Source organism: Haemorhous mexicanus, chromosome 7 (assembly GCF_027477595.1).
Source record: "Haemorhous mexicanus isolate bHaeMex1 chromosome 7, bHaeMex1.pri, whole genome shotgun sequence".
NCBI lineage: Eukaryota > Metazoa > Chordata > Aves > Passeriformes > Fringillidae > Haemorhous > Haemorhous mexicanus.
In genome coordinates, this window is record NC_082347.1 from 26,542,789 (window position 1) to 26,560,002 (window position 17,214).

Sequence of the window (17,214 nt, forward strand, 5' to 3'; positions counted from 1 at the left end):
TCAATGTTGTTTAAACAGGCCAAAAGTAATAAATGGAATTACTTTTGTTTTAGGAAACTTCATCTGAAGCATTACAAGAACCACAATGTGTGTTTATTAGCAAATGCCCTACCTTTACAGCTATTATGCTCACTGCACTAACAACCCTAGTAAAAGGCAATAGCATTAACTTTAACGAGACAAAGGGCTATGACTTAGGCAACCTTCCAAAAAAGTTTATTTGAGAGGCAAAGTAGAGGAAAACCTCCCCGAGGCTTCCAGAAATGAGATTACCTCGAAGAAATTACTAATAGGGGGAATTAAAAAGACAGCATAGCCCTCAGATTGCATCTGTGTTCAGAAAGTAAGTAGAAACCAAACCCCTGCCTTCATCCCATAGTCAGTATCTGGCTCTGGCTCTTTCATCACTTCTTTTCTTCATTCTAACCTTACCCTTCCCTACACACAGTTTACATCACTTTTACAAGCAGCAGGACTACATCACTGAAAAGTTAGTTATGAAATTTGCTAGAGTACACAAGACTGAAAACCAATATGCTGCCACAAGAAAGCTTTCTCCATTTCCCCAGGAAGTCTGAGAGAGGTCTGTGCAGAGCTGGAATGCGAGCAGTACACTCAGAGACACTTTGTTTATACGGTGAATATACGTCTTGTCTGAAAAATCTCTACTGAAGGAATGACCATGGGATCTGGCCAACACACCATTATTTTTTCATTGACAACACAAGCATATTCTTTCTTAATTGGAAGAATGACAATTTAGTGTTGTTTCCAACTTCCAGATGGAAACTAGGACACTTAGATTTTCAAAAAAAATCATGTAATATATGAAAACATAAGGATGCACATGGAAATGCAATAGAAAACTTTAATTTTATTTATAAATATAAATTCTATTAATGCTATCTCACTACAAATATATAAAATGAACCATAAAATTAAGCATTTCTCATCATTATAGAGTTAGTTACTAAAGTATTTTTCACTAGTTATAAAAGCAAATATCTGAAAGCCCAAAGGAAAAAAACCTGAATGTCTTTGATCTGCTAAGTAAACTGTACATTATTTATTGAAATTTAGCAAAAAAATTCTGTCTGGAGAAATAGAACAGCATTATCCTACAAAATGAATTTTCTCTTCTAGTTTGTTTCCTAAAACCAAAGCTTCAAGAGATGACTTTTGAGTCATCTCGTTGCTTGAGTCCTTGGGGTTTTCTGCTCATGATTGACATGCTAACATAAACATACCAAAAAAGTTCCATTCTACACTTTAAAAGTTCCCATGGACACTACTTTTACAAGGTCCATTCAAACAAATGTTCAGACCTTCGAAATAATAAACAATCATAAGGAGTTCAGGGATGAACTATCTGCACTCAGAATCCCTTTTTTTTCCTGAAGAGTAGTTGTCATAAAAAAATAATAAATTTGATTTTAAAACTAACATCACTTTGCACAAACTTCTGCTCTCTCAGCATTCATCCACAGACATCAGCATGTCCTTTATTACCTTCCTCACAACAAACCTCTAACAACACAGACTCATTCTATATATTTAAACTCTTTTTTTCTTTCAGTGGAAATAACAGCTGTAGACTCCCAAGAAAAATATTGCTATAAGCTGAGACTCAGATACACAGGTTAAAGGATCAAGAGTGTACCCAAACTCTCACACAGTCATTGGAACCACATTATTGGAACCAAAATCTATGTAAATCAGCTGATACTCAGTTGTTTCTTAATTGCTTAGCCCTGTACACAGATTAGGATATCCAAATCCATACAGACATGTACCAGGAGTATGATACACTGGTTAACTTCAATCTTCTGCCTGGTTCAATTATGTGTCTATCTTGCCTTACTGACCCTGGAAAGAAGACTGTAAGGATAAGACAAGCTATGCTGGCAGAACTTAAAATCTTTCTGCCTATAATGTATTAAACAGGTTGGATTGAAGGAAGTTTTTTGTTAAATTAATGTTGTCAAGGATCCTCATTAAGTCCTTCTACCACTACCCTTTGTGTGTCCCTTTGATTGCAGCCCAATCTGGCTGCAGCTAGGGCTGGCCAAAGGGTGAGACAGGTCCAGGAGACTGACCTCAGTGATCTTTCACTTCTGCTAGTTTGCAGGGACAATCACTGTAGCCAGCTCCAGATGGTCCCACGTGTCCCTAGACTTACAGCTGTCCTCCACAATCTTTCTCCTCATTCCTGATGTCTCAGCCTTGATCTGTGCTTCCTGCCAAGTCACTCTTCTTTCTGCTCCTAACCAGATGACCTGCACTTGTTCCTGCTGTTCCTAACCTACATCCTGGAGGCAACTCAGCAGGCAAATAAATCCTTGTTTCCTGACTCTCACCCTTGCCTCAGGCCACATTATCTACATAGAGACTGACGAGTATCTGATCTCCAGTATCTGATTTCCTCTTCTACAGTGCATTGACGCATCTCACCAGAGACTGTCACCCTAAGATACATTTTGTCATTCAGGTCTCAATTTCAGCTCGTTTGGCTTTATCTCTCATTCTATATGGTCTTAACCTTTGGGCACAAACATACACCAACACACGCACACAACTCATCAGCTAAATTATGCTAAATCTATGTACATCAAGCTTGTTATCATCCATGACTCTGACATATAGCTATCAGACAACTGCCCCAACTTCAGGGATCCTGGAATTTTCCCAATATTGTAGCAATACACTTTGAGCAAAGGATACAAGAAATAGCAGTGGGAAAAGCCACAGAGACTTGGGCACCTGTTTGCTGCGCAGTCTTGCAGATGTCAAAGACTGATTACAAAAAAAGGGCAATCACTAAATTCTGTGGGATGAATGAAGTACGTTTTCTTAAGATCAATGCAGTCTGCCTCCACATTCATGACAAATTACTTTCCTCATGTTCTTGATCAAAACCTGCTATGGTCTGTCTAACAAGTCCTGTCAAGCTTTCTCTAGAAGATGTAGTCTGATTTATATCACAGAGAGTGGCATGAGACTTACCCATTTTAGAAGATTCTAAGGTGAAAAGAATACTGATACAAAATGTGTTCGCAGTCTGCTCCATCTTCAGACACCTCTTTCTAACCTTCCTTCCTTTCATCTTAGATTACAAACAGAACTAAATTGGGGAGGGGGGAAGTGTACATGTTTCTTTCAAATGATAACTCTATCAAATGTAAAGTACAGACATTTCACATACTCCAGTTCCTTCTTTAAGACACAACTTTTTTCACTTTCTGCATAAAAATGTCAACACCATATGAACTATGACAATGACTGGCCCTTCAAATATGATTCTAGTGGAAGTTCTGGCCCATTCACAAATATGAGCAAATTTCTGTAACAATCAATTTGTAAGAAACAGAACAGGCTGAGAAGCAGGATTTCCTTTCTACAGGAAAAAAGACCTGGCTTTAATCCAAATCCCATTGTAAGACACACTTAAAATTTTTACTAACCAAAAACTTTGAGTTACATACAGAGGTACTAAAACAGTGCAGCCTAAATGCGTTCATATGTGAAAATTATGTTCCCTGTAGCAACAAAGATGCTGACAAGGATGTGAATGTCACTGAGCAGCTGTGGGAACTCCAGGCATCCGTGGTTCCCGGGAGCCCAGTCTCAGACTATCCCTGTGCTAGCGGGAGCAGAGTGGCAGCCCCTCTGTCGGGTGCCTGAGAGCCCTGTGAGCCATCTGAGAGCAGGGCCTGCAGGAGTCCTGCTCCAGGCCTGAGACATGACTGTCCTACACAGCAGGCCCTACTTGAGTTTCTGAAAACTCAGTCTCAGATCCACGTGACTGGGAATTCTGGCTTAGAAGGTCTGGTATGTTTGGAAGCCTTCTGTGGAACTAACAACAGTGGCTGATCTGCCCACAAAACCATCCTAGCCCTGGGGACTCAGAGCATTTAAGGTCCTTAGCTACCAAGCAAAACCTTAGAAAGTATTCCCTGGAGTTGGACTGTTTGTGACTGCAAGGTTCATTGCTCAGGTCACTAAGTAACCCCTGAAGTACTGAACACAATGAACTGATGAAGTGATTGCTGCTAGGGACACACAAGCCCAAGAGGCTATCCCAGCATTAGGGACTTCCTGTTTGCAGGATCCTTGTTTCCTGGGCAGATATTACATAAAAGCCCTAACTAAAGAAAGAATTAATTTTTTGAGAAGTCCTCTTTTTGAATCATGAGTGCACTCCCCATTAAAGTAATGGGCTCCTCTTTAAACACACTGTGCAAGAGAGTGCTGAACTTTGTCTCCAAAAATTGCAAACATTTTGAAAGTAGTGGAATGCTGTCTAGTCCAGAAAAAGTTCTCCAAACACAAATTCAACAGCCCTTGAGATCTTTTCAAGACTTCATGATATAGATTGGTTCTATTAAACAAATTTACTTCTGCTTTGGAAGCTTTTTAAGAACTGCCTTGAAAATCATGTGAAGTGAAAAATATTTACTCTTTAGTTGACAACCAATTTGGAGTTACAGTGCCTGTCTTCCCAAGAAGTCATTATATGTGAAAGAGCCCTACTTTCATGGAAAGGGCTAAACATCTGCCTGCTGACTGCAGATATTGACTTCTTTATTTTGCTTTGCTTGCGCACACACCTTTTACTTTATCTATGAAACTTTCTTCAACTGAATTTTTCAATGCATTTTTGCACTGTTACCCTTCTGATTCTCTTCCCATCTCATTTAGGGGAGTGAGTGGCAGCAAGGTGCTGCCTATCAGGGTTAAACAACAGCAGCTATTAAACCACAACAAGATCAATATATTCCCTTTTCAATGCCTGCAAACAACTACTGAGTGAAGTGTTCCTATGACATTCTGTATCCTGAGATAAATTCTCCATCGCATTTGATGACAGAGTTATTGATGTGAATTAAAATTTCTCAGGTTTAGATGAGGTTAGCTTATTGAGGTTAAATTCAGCAATACAGAGGATGCTGGACAGATGAAAATAACCTTCTGATCAATCTGTCTAGACAGGACAACTTCTCAAAAGGTACACACCCATGAATGATGACCAGAGCTCTGAATTCAGAATACAGTTGGGTTCCTTGCTAATGCAAATGACTTGGTCACATCACCAGGTAACACTCCGCACAAAAGTTTTAGAGAGGACTCCTATAATTTCTCTGATATAATACATCATCACAATATAAATGAACAGGAAGCTTCCACATCCAGAAAATTTCAATATCCTAAAGCTGCAGCACACCTCTTCCTCACCAGAGACCAGCACAGTAAATCATGCCTAGACCACTACAGTAAATCCAGTCTCTACTCTCTACACAGGCTATCAGCAAAATTGCAAACTGAGCTCAAAATCTTAAACTTTTTTTTAATGTCTTACATCTTTTGGCTCAGAATCCAACAACATAAGACCACATAATACTGTCACCATAGATAGCCCCAAACTAGTGCAAAGTGCTGGTACGTTGAGTACACAGAGCACACAAGAGCACTCACTAGCTCAGGCTCCATAAAAAGATGTAGCCGTATCAGCAGCTTGGTGGGCCTGAGCTAACTATTGCTGCTGCTTCAGTTTCAGAACTCAGCTCTGAAGCATATGGCGCAGTTCTTCTAATCCTGATTTCCGAGCTATCGCAGGACTGTCCCTGTTTATTTTTCTAAAGCACTCATCTCCCCAGAACAAATAAAAACCAAATAAAATAAAATGGAAAACCCTACCAAAACTGGGTGCTATACTGTACATATCTGTCATAGACAATGGTACGTGAAGCTTAGTAATGTTGCTCAAGGTACTACTGAAATTCATTCACATTCTACAAGTTTGCTATCTGTACCTGTTATTCTTATTTGCCATCTGTACCTGTTATTCTTAGAATATTTTAGTGCTTCCCTCTACCCTTTGATTCACCTAGAATTAAAACAAGAAAGGGCCACTTCTTGGGATAAAATGAAGTCAGTATCTGCGCTAGTTAAGGAACCACACTGGTTTTGCACTTATTTTGTCATATTTCTGTAAAATTTTAGGCAAGCCATAATATCCACATGCATCACTTCTACCATGGTAGGACAGAGATACTACATCCTTTTGTTATGGTTTATCAGATGATGACACATCTCCAAATGCTTGAGTAACTTATGAAATATTCTATGCATTAGTTAAAAATTAATCGATAATGTAAGTACTGTTCTGTACAAAAACATATTTTAAAGCACAGAATTTGTACCAAGAAGGCATTGTTTACCTTCCAAAAAAGACTAAACAAAATCACATTAAGGATATTATTACATACAAAGATGATCAGCATGGATGTTTAGCATGCAACGTCCATTTCCCAACAGGCACTTTCCATACAGACAGTACCCATGTTATTTGAAATGATCCAATACTACAAAGATGATGGATGCAAGAGAAGACCAAATATAAATCAGTAATGAAGAGCACACGCTTCACAATACAGTGCTATGCTGACAGCTACCTGTATAATGACAACAATAATAACCAAGAAGAGCATACACTACTTTCTCAAGTTCTGAACCAAATCAGCCCATGAGCAAGAGCACTTGGTAAATGAAAAATACTACACATGGGAACACCCTAAAACAATGGCTTAGGCATTAAATTTGGATGCAGGCAGAAAAGATTTGAACAAGAAAAAAAACCTGAAATGTTATGTAATACAAGTCTTTTCAGTTTAGTTGCATTTTTACTTTATTAAACTAAGATGGATATTCATTATGACACATAATGACTGCGAAGGAAAATATTTGAAAACATAAAACCTTTTTTATCTGTTCACTTCATGGATGAGTATATAAACTACAGAATACTACACAGTATTCATAATTTTCCAACTCATTCTATACTTCAAGTGGACAGAGATAAAAGAAAATCTTCCTTACCTTTAAGCATTGTTCTTCCAGTTGATCCTCCGAAGATATTTAAAAGACCACTTCTTGCTCCTAATGATGTAGTTGCTTCTAGTAAAGCACCAGTTATATAGTTAGAGAGTGCAGTCCTCTGTGAAGTGGCACGATATTGACAGTAAGTACCTGTTACACATGGTTTTACACAAAAACCATCTCCTTTGTATATACAGTTCGTAACAGATGTTGGGAGCTTCCTCAGAAGATGAGGAATATATTCACAAATATCTTCTGCTCCTTCTTCTTCTTCTCTCACTGTACTGAAGATCTGTGGAGAATGCAGAAGCATGGACTGTTAGTTCATTTGCTTAGGATAACATACTGAATATAAAATAATTCCAAAAGAACACGACTTCTTGTGAAGTTCAACGACCTGCAAAATCTACTTATCCAAAACTAGTTTGTTAGGATTTTGGGTCAGGCTCCCAAACAGGATATTTAAGTAAGAAGTCATCCTGGCTTTCAATCTATGTTTAAAAGCATTCTAAAGATAACCACTAGACTAAAAAAAACCAAAAACACATCAATATACCTCATCAACATTTAAAATACAGAATACAAACAAAATTGTTTATAATACTATTAGATCTGCTGTATTTCTAGAAAACCTTAGAGATATAAGTAGCAGAAAAAAACAGATCAACTCAGGGTTGGCACTTTTTCTCGCTGAGTGGGTGGGGTTTTGCAAACAGAAATGGTTTTTATCACTCTGAACCCTCTTTCAAAATGTTCCGGTGTCACATTTATTGCATTACTTCCAGCCTACGCACAGGTCCTCTATCTTATATTGGTTTAGTAGTCCTTTTCCAATATTTGTGATAACACACTAATGAACTTTAGTCTGTGGCTTAGCAACTAAGTAATGTTTGCTTATTTAAAAGAGTCTAATGATCAAAGCAAGAATCTGGAAGAAATCTCTTCATTTAGTATACAAAGGGAGACTTGATTCTTTGCATTCTTGCATGCTGACTCACTGATTAACATTAATAATTTGTTTCAATGATCTATGCTTCTTAATTACAAAGTGTAAACTAAAAATTAACACAGGGAAAAGGTCAGCACAACTGTCACCAGGACAGGTGCTGAGACAATTTCATGAGATTGTTTCCCACCAGTCATAGATGTGCAGAAGAAGCAAGCTGATGGCTTCATGAGAGTTTTTTTTCAATTAGCACCTTCTGTCTTGTTGCCATCCTTTCCCACATATAAACAAAATACAGCTATCCATCAACAGGGCAGAAACTGCAGCCAGCCCTACAAAGCAAGCACACATGTGCTCAGTCAAGTGATAAAAACCTGTTTGCACAGCCTGTGCACGCCACATGTCAGAGGCACCGACACCCTGCCCACAGGACACACACGTGCCCAGCCACCGATCCAGGGAGGGAGGTGACTCCCAGCACAGGGATCTCACACCCATCCACTTCTGCCCTGAGCCTGGCTTTTACCCTGCCAAGTCAGTGAGGAGGGATCCAACTCCCTGCTCCATGAGGGTTCTGACCCTCCACTAACAGAAGAGGTGAACAATGATGTGGTTCCTTCATCCATGTAAACAAATTGAAAAAAATCAGTTACAATCTAATATATGAAGTAGATATTTCTTAGCTTTAATTTTTGTAATAGCCACATTTGGGTAAATCAGTAAAATTTTACATTAAAATATAATAATTCATTAACTAGTAATGTAACTCAATGATCTGAAAAAGAACACTGACATATTTATTAAGATAAAAAAAGAAACTTTCACAGGTTGACTATGGTTATATATAACTCAATCCCTATAAAGATAGCTTCTGTGATGCACTACACTACTCATGCACTACACTACAGCATGAAATGTGGAGGCATCTATCTTTTTTCCCCTCTCCCTGCAGATTTTCCAAAATTTGTTTGGTCTGAGGTTTCTAGAAATATTACACCCACATCTTTATCTTTTCTTTGCTATCTGGCAGTTTCATGGACTTTCAGACTGTCAGTACAGACACCTCATCACCTTAATTCAGAAGGAAAATGTGTTCTTAAAGCGTGCCTTACCTAGATGGGATGTGTATAGACTTTTTATTTAGCTAACTGTCTGCAAGTACCTTTTTAAAAGGTGTACTGTGAAATAGTAAACCTTTGGACTATGAGGGTGTTACACACAGTAGACATAATTAGTCTTTTTAGTTTGCTTAAAAAAAATATTTAGTTAATGAATATAATTTAACTTCTCAAAACTGCAGTTACCATCCAAAATATTTTTAAAATTGGGTTCTGCAACTTATAAAGGCATGTTGTGTTGCCTACACAACTAAAATTTCTTTCAGCTGCCAAAGCAAAGAAACCATTTGTTGACAGAAATAGGCGACAGTGTTTTGCCAGAGAGATTATACATAGAATAATGGTGTTAATCTCTTCTGTGTGAAGTAGACTTTGGGGCACTAGCTGTCTCCAAAGACTTTGCACATCACATAACATTTTCAAATTCTGTTTGTTTTGATGTGTTAAAGTTCTAGGCATATTACTTCTGCTGCGCATGGATGAGGTTACGAAAAAATACAGACTTACAATGTGTATACTTGTCAGCCCCTGAAAAGAACTGAAACAATCAGAATAGCAAAAAATCCCACAGGTAACTGATAGGGAAAACCACTTTTCAGAGAGATTGCACCAGACAATTGGGAAACTTAATCTTGCCTGGGAGACAAAGAAGTTTATTCCAAGCCAGAGTTTACAGCTCATCTTGGCAGAATCCAGCTCCTATTGATCCATACCACTAACAAAGAATGACTAATGTAATCAAAAATGAATGTGAACCAAAAAGAGTAAGATGCAGCACTAAACTGAAAGCTACCCATCAAGAAACAAAGCCTCACTTTTGCTTTACATGTCAAATTAAAGATTGCAAAACCATCTGCAGTCTGATGCTGCCATGTCTCACTTACTGCATATAAAGCAGTAACTCATAAGAAACTCAGGACAGTATCTGACTCTGAAAGTGTTGCAATACTAAATATTCTGTAATGAACACACAACACTTTTAAAAAGAGAAATGAGATGAAACATGAAACTCCATATACTAATACACCAGTATGCAAATAAAAGTATACTACAGCTTCAACAGATTTTTACTTTCTTTTTTTTATTAAGGAGATTTTAATGGTAAGGAAAATAAAAATTACTTGCAATATACAATATTTCTGATTTCTAATGGAGAAAATTGTCCCCCAACTAAAAAATTAGAATTAGCATTAAATAAAGATTAAATTCAGACAGAATTCGATCCTTGCAGATTTGTAACCAAGTCCATACTTGGAAACTTCATGGAAACAAAACAGATTATTCATCTCTTAATAATGTATGCAATAAATCATCAAAACTTTACTTTTAAAAGCCCCTCAATTTTTGCTTCTAGTAACTTAAAATGGTATCTGCAAGTTAACTTATTGATAACCTTCAGGCAATGAAACTTTCTTACAGTGACGATAGAGATATTTTGCCAAGATATTAAAAATGTCTTTAAAAATAACTATAAGAACAAGCAACTTATGCTAGCCTTGAAACTATTCCTTAGTTTTCTCTTGCAATCTTTTTTTTTCTGTTTAATCATCACAGAATTGCAAATTGCATTGTGTCCTTTTCTCCAAACCATTACTACAGCTTTACTGTGTAGAAATGGCAGAAACCTAAACACCGCAGCCGCTTACTGCCCAGTTTATGACACATATTCCCCCAAAATGAAGCTGGACTTCATGGGTACTGCTGTACTGGAAATATCAGATATAGCAGCTCATAAAAAATAATTGTGATTTCTTACTTAAACTTACATGTATCTCTTACTGTAGTCTTTTTTTGTTTCTCTTTTAATATTTTTTTCTGCCTCAGGTATTTAGCGTAGAACTTGAAGGCATGTTATCATATTGTCAGATATCTAGCTGCTGCTGTGCTTTTGAAACCCAGAAACTGGAATTATGAACCAGCTAAAAATGTCCCATTTATTAGGCAGCAGAATATGTACAGAACAATGTGTGTACCCAAGAATTTCATTGCAAATAATAGTCATGAAAAATTATGCTTATTGCTACTACACTGTAAAAATATGAGACAATAGGGTAATGAGGTTTTAATACTTCACTGCATCTGTCCAAACACTCTCTAAACACATCTATCAAGATATCCTAAATGATCAAGATGAAATACTGAAATGTAGGAGGTGTGTGCATGTGTTCAGTTGGTACGACACATTTCAGTCTGTGTTCCTGGCTGTTCACCTACAGAGCACTTCTATGATGGAGGATGCTGACAGCAGCCTGCCTTCATTTGTTGCATGCTTTTAAAGCATTTTTAAATGCCTGTAAGACATAGCGGAATATTAAAAAGTAATAACTCTCAGGACAGTATGTGTTGAAGATCATTTAAATATCTCCTTTGAAAACACAAAGGTTTTACAGAACATACAAGCCTAAACACAATTAACGGCACAGGAAATGCTGCTCTTTTCAAATTTGTTCTGTTCCAAGAAAAATTACATTAAAGTGAGGAAATTCTGTGGGTGATTTTTCATTTTGGCCTTGCAGGTTTTTCAGAAAACACTTACTAAAATTGGTCAAATGAAGCTAACAGTGATCTCTTGGAAGTCATGACCAAGGACCATTCCAATTGCTTTTACATGTGTTTATTCCATCATTTAATTCAGACATATGTAGCATGGAATACAAGCACAGTCTGCTATGCAAAAATCACCTTTGTCAGAAAGAAACTAACGTGCAAGGTGAACTTAGGTAAATGAGGCTTTAATGCAGAATTGGTCAATATTTCAGTTTTATGTCTTCCAAAATGGTACTCCAGCATAACACTTCGGAGCATATATTAGTAAAAAATGTAAAAATAGGTACTGCTGATAGTTAATTTTCTGAAGTACACTGGATTTTCTCAGCTTCATCTCATTCAGGTTATGACCATACCCCCACTGATTATTTCACGACATTTCAAGATTTGCTAGAGTACAAATCTTTAATTCAAGGTCTTTCTAAAATATTAATGTCTTGTAACAGTATCTGATTATGTATCAATTGTAAGAACTGAAATGCATTAAACACTGAATGCATTTTTTGTTATCCTTACAATAGTGTATATGTTTGTCTTTCTTCCTACTGTGTACATAACATTCTCAAGAGACTATGCCAAAGGCTATATCTCAAACAGGTTGTTCAAAGCCAAGGGACTTTACTGTGTTTGACAAAGAGGATGCTGAGAACAGCTGAAAGGTCTGCTCTGTCAGGACTATTTCTGAGCTCTGTTCACTGGCAAGTCTTGTTCACTTCAGCAATCAAATAGGTGAGGTGTTCAGAAATCCTTTCAAGAAACTGGACATTTTGGTAAGTGGCTTTCAGTGTTCAGAGTACAAAAGCCAGACATTTGGACTGTTAGAACATTAACTTCTTGGTGGTACTCAGCAGCCTGTAACCAAATAAGCACACACCAGGACAGCTGATGAAATTTTTGGCTATGTGTCTAACTGCGTTCTGGTATTTAGAAGAACAAGTAGGGCAAGGTTTATGATAAAACCTGTGGTCAACTAAATTCCATTCCCAACTTATTATTCCAGATGATGTGGATGAATGCAAACACTCAACTGTAAGCTTTTCTAAACTGTAGCACCACGGAAATTTGTGAGAGACTCTTGACTGTCTATCCCAGCAGGAGGCGAAACACCATTCCCATTCCAAATCCACTGTACCAGCTACTAAGAAGAGAGCTCTACCCTACCTGAAACCAGGACAACTACCTCTCCCAAGCTTCTCTGATCTGTTGTTTGTCATGACACTCTATTGCAGTTTCTCCTTGCGGCAAACATGAGGACAACTATCTGGCAGTTTTGCAAGCTGGCATCAAACTCACAGATCCTCTCCCAGCATCTCATGAGCCAACATTTTTGGCTAACAGGGCAACAAATACAAATAGTCATCCCAGATTAAAATAAAAAAAAATAAAATGCAATCAAATAAAGGCTTACATATTATGATGCCTTTCTTCATACTCAACAGCTTATGGAGACGTATTTGAACATCACCCTTCAGGTGGCTTTGCAAGCCAACAACTGCCCTGCCAAGCAGAACTGACAGCAGATTCAGCAGTGGCACTTGCCACCTGGCCTGCCTGCAGCTTTACCAACAGGAGAACAAGAACTACCACCACCTGAAGGTTTTGCTGAAACACAGCCATTTGGTGTAGGTTTGCATATGTACTTAAGAAATAGCAGTAAAGGGCTATTTTGATAAGAAATCAGCAAGAAAGCTAGAGCTATAAACACATATTCACAGTGAAATATATGCAATTCAGCAAAAACTGAAAGAATGGCAGGGATTAACAGTGTTGTCTATATCTTAACTTGCTTTCTATGTTTTTTCACACGGTGCTGAAATGTAATAACTTGCCTGATGAGATGCTAGTTTTTGTAATGGAAAAGTTCCTTAAAGCATCCCTAGATTGCTGATACACTGTACTGTATTTTAAAAAATAAGAAAAAAAATAAGAGGATACACTGCCAAGGTATAATCTGAAGTGCACTTCATGACATCCAAGGAATTCTATGTTGTCTTCACCTTCTCCTTATAGTAGGAATAAATCTCCCAATTCAAACAGAAGCTGCCCTCCCTGGGGTAGGGTACATACAACTTGCAGAGGAGGTGCATGCATTGGAGCCTGTCCAGTCCCCTTACACACCTGAAGGAAAGAATACATCACAGGAAAGAAATAAATGGCTTCAGGCATCTCTTCATCATAGGAGTCAATGCTTTTTCCAGCATACTCACATAGCTTTTCTAACATCCAGTGCTGCAGTCACTGTGGGAGACCCAGATATTTTCCTTTTCTGCAAATGATCTTCAGGTTATAGCAATTTAGAAGAAACACTGTGGATACTCTTCCAGCAGCTGTCTTGCAAATATCCTTTTTGCAATATCTGCTCTCAAAAACCTTTTCAACTTTTGTGCTCTCTTCAAGGATGAGGAAGATGTAGACAGAATGTCAGCACAGAGCTCAAGACAAGAGTATCATGCTGCAGAACAACAATGCTCACTTACTCAACAGCAAGTTTTGTGGAGTATTCAGTTCTACACAGTAAGTTGTAAATGGGCAATGTGGCCCAGAGCAGCAGAGGACACACAGAAAACAGATGAGTTGACCCTGGGAACATGGAAATCAGTGTCAATGGCAGCTGGAAGGCTGCCAAAAGAGCGATCAAGCACAGATGTGCCCAAACACTAATATTCATTAAGTGATGTTCTGTGAACTTTCTACAGCTTCGATTGCAATTACAGAATGTGCATTACCTCACCAGCCAATATTTCTTATGAATTGCATCCTGTTAAGGATGAGATAATTTCAAGAACAGAAACAGAATTTAATGAGGAACAAACTATCTTGCACAGGCAATCCTTAAATACAGTTCAACATTCTTCAGAAATATTATAAGCCATCCCTATTCAGTTCTGGTATCTGACAAGTGCCTTTAGTGGAGAATTTTTTTCATTCCTTATCATCAGGAAATGATAATGCAGTTTTTAAAAAAATTAATTTGAGATTTGGATTTATGACCAAAATTGTAACAGCAGATCGAAACTTCCAATAAGTCATAATTTCTTACTTTTGATAAAAACTTGGTTGCTATTACTTACTTATTTTCCATTTCTGTAAGGTGACAGTATTAAATAGCTCTTTCCAAAGGAAAGATGAACTTCACAGATTTGGAAGACAGAAAGCAGTGTGATCTAATAAGGATACAGATTTAAAACCATATCTCCACCCCAGAAAGTCCTGCTTTTCATGGCAGGTATTATACTTTAGATTCAAATAACTACTAAGAAGAATCAACTTAAGATACAAAACAGAGGCCGATAAAAGGCTTTAACTGTAATTTGAATTTTTTTTCATAAACACTTACATGCAGCCAGTATTCTTTTTATTTCCTGAGTATTTATTTACTTCCTTGAAACTTTCACCAACAATATAATTTATGAACAATTTATCGGGATATTTTTACTGCAAAGCTGCTAGTTTTACTAGTCTGAAGTGGGACATATCTTTGAACACCTGATCATGTGGACTGGAATTTCTTGGGTTATCAGCTTTCAAAATTACCTACTATGTTCTTAACATAAAAGTATATGTACCACACACATAACCACTTTTCAAAAATATATTTTAAGAATGACTTTTGATACACCTTACTGATGAAAAAAAAAAAGCATTAATATGAAACTTCTCAGGTGTGTTATAAAAAGTATTTAAAACAAGAAGATGACTAGCAGGTTGAATTTTTGATTCAGAAGTTTTAGTGTAGCTATGTACATTAACTAAAATAGTCTAATTAGAGTTAAAACTCTCAGACTGAAATAATTCACTCAAACCATTTGGATGTTAGAATATTAAACGTGTCATGATGAAACAATTTCAATTCAAGAGAGATTAATATTTTCATTTTAAATTCCTCCTTTCATTGTACGAAAAAGGTCTTTGGTACATCAAAGTGTAACGGGGTGCTATTATTACAATGGATCGCTGAAACTTCCAAATGCAAGTAAGAAATGGTAAGAAATTCTAACAGAAGCCACTGAAAACTCTATTTTATACATCCTTGAAAGCTTGCTTTCTTCAAAGGTAGAAAAGAAATTAATTCAATTAGTGCACTGAAGGTTTCAAACAGGCATCATGTTCATATTTTTCATTTCCGAAACACTGACCTGAGACAGGTGCATTCAAAATAGGTGAATACCAAGCACTCAAAGCAGAGGAACCCAACAACCCCCTTTCCATGTCTTTTTTTTTACTTCTTATTCTGTATGTGGAGCAATAGCAAGTCTAGATTTTCTCTAAAAAAACAAACAAAAATCCCAGACATGCACCAGATACAGGCAGAAATCTGTATGGGTTTGTACCTTAGTATCAACTGTATTCTTCCCATTTGAGGAAAGGCTTCCACAGAACTCACACATTTAAAAATAGCTGCATTCCTACTCATGTGAACTGATTATTTAAACAACTTTGAAATATGAGCTTAGTTGCATATTCCTGAACTATAAACTGTCAATAAGGTTTAGGGGTAACATACAGCACAGAAAAAAAACCACTTAAGAGATCTCCTGTCAACATGATCATCTTAGAACCAAACAGAAAAAGCTAAAAATTATAGCTGTTGAAGATAATATCTGACCACCCCTTACAAGTTTGGTTTCTCATCCTCTTTCTACAATCTCATCTATTTGTCAAAGTTCACTATAGCTGCTTATGCCAAACTCTGGCCTTAAGTGTTCTTTAAAAATATTTTGCTAATATGTATACTTATAACTGATTCAGAAAGCACACAGTCTGTTCCATTCCCATGTCTCTCATATTAAAATTCATAAGATAGCCAGTGGCAAGGGTTAAAGGTCATAGAACTGGCTAATTCTGTTTTTACACAGTGTCATGCTGCATCCCTGCAAGTAGAGAAACTGCTCAGAATTGCTTAAGAAGATCTCAAGCTCACAGTAAATGTGCCAAAGCTCAGACACAAAGTACATGTAATAAAACTGTCTTTCTAATTATATAATCACTATTTTTATTCGTCTCAAAAAAGGTTCACAATGGGATTTTATTGTACTTTACATTCTGGACTTACATTGAAAGGTGGATCTCAGCCAATCTATCAGAAACAGTCTATAGTTCAGATCTGTAGACAGAAACCTAAGGATTGAATAAATGTAAACTGCAACAGAACCTTGGTGTATCCCAAAATACTTTCATTTATAACCAATTTTAACTGATATTACAGTCAAAGATTGGTAGGCAGATTACTTTAGCTGTGAAATTTATGCATCCTACCCATTACATACAGCTAATAAAAGAGCAAGTTTTCCTTAGCACAGGAAATCTAGTTCTCATTTTCTAATTTTATAGACACTGAATCCATGCCTATTTGTTTGCTTGTACTTCAGCTGTTGGGTTCATAGGGTCACATGAATAATTATAAGATTATTTTGGATAGTACTTAGGGGCCAGGAAATTCTCAGAGTTTTCATGACTGAATTGTTTGATAGACTTTTAGGTCAGGATACAGAACATGATTTCATGAAACAAAATAACTCTGTTCTATAAAGAGGCATTTTCCACTTTAAGGGTTTTTTTAAAAATTACCCAGAAATAGAAAAGGCAAAATTCCTTGCCCAAAGTCACAAGAGAATATTGATACTTCAAACTTAGCTTTGAAATTACATGTTTAATCATCATTTACTGATAAAAAGTGAGTCTTCATTCATCATTGTTCACAATGAAGATTTAATAACAACCCTACAA

General features: G+C 36.9%; 1 protein-coding gene across 2 annotated transcripts in view; it reads right to left on the reverse strand.

Annotated features, from left to right (window-relative positions):
* PLCE1 (phospholipase C epsilon 1) overlaps positions 1–17,214 on the reverse strand; it is a 137,875-nt gene that overhangs the window by 69,400 nt on the left and 51,261 nt on the right. For both annotated transcript variants that reach the window (XM_059851618.1, XM_059851617.1), the window contains exon 3: positions 6,877–7,168. In XM_059851618.1, the coding sequence (XP_059707601.1) occupies positions 6,877–7,168 (292 nt within the window). The remainder of the gene's footprint in view (positions 1–6,876; positions 7,169–17,214) is intronic.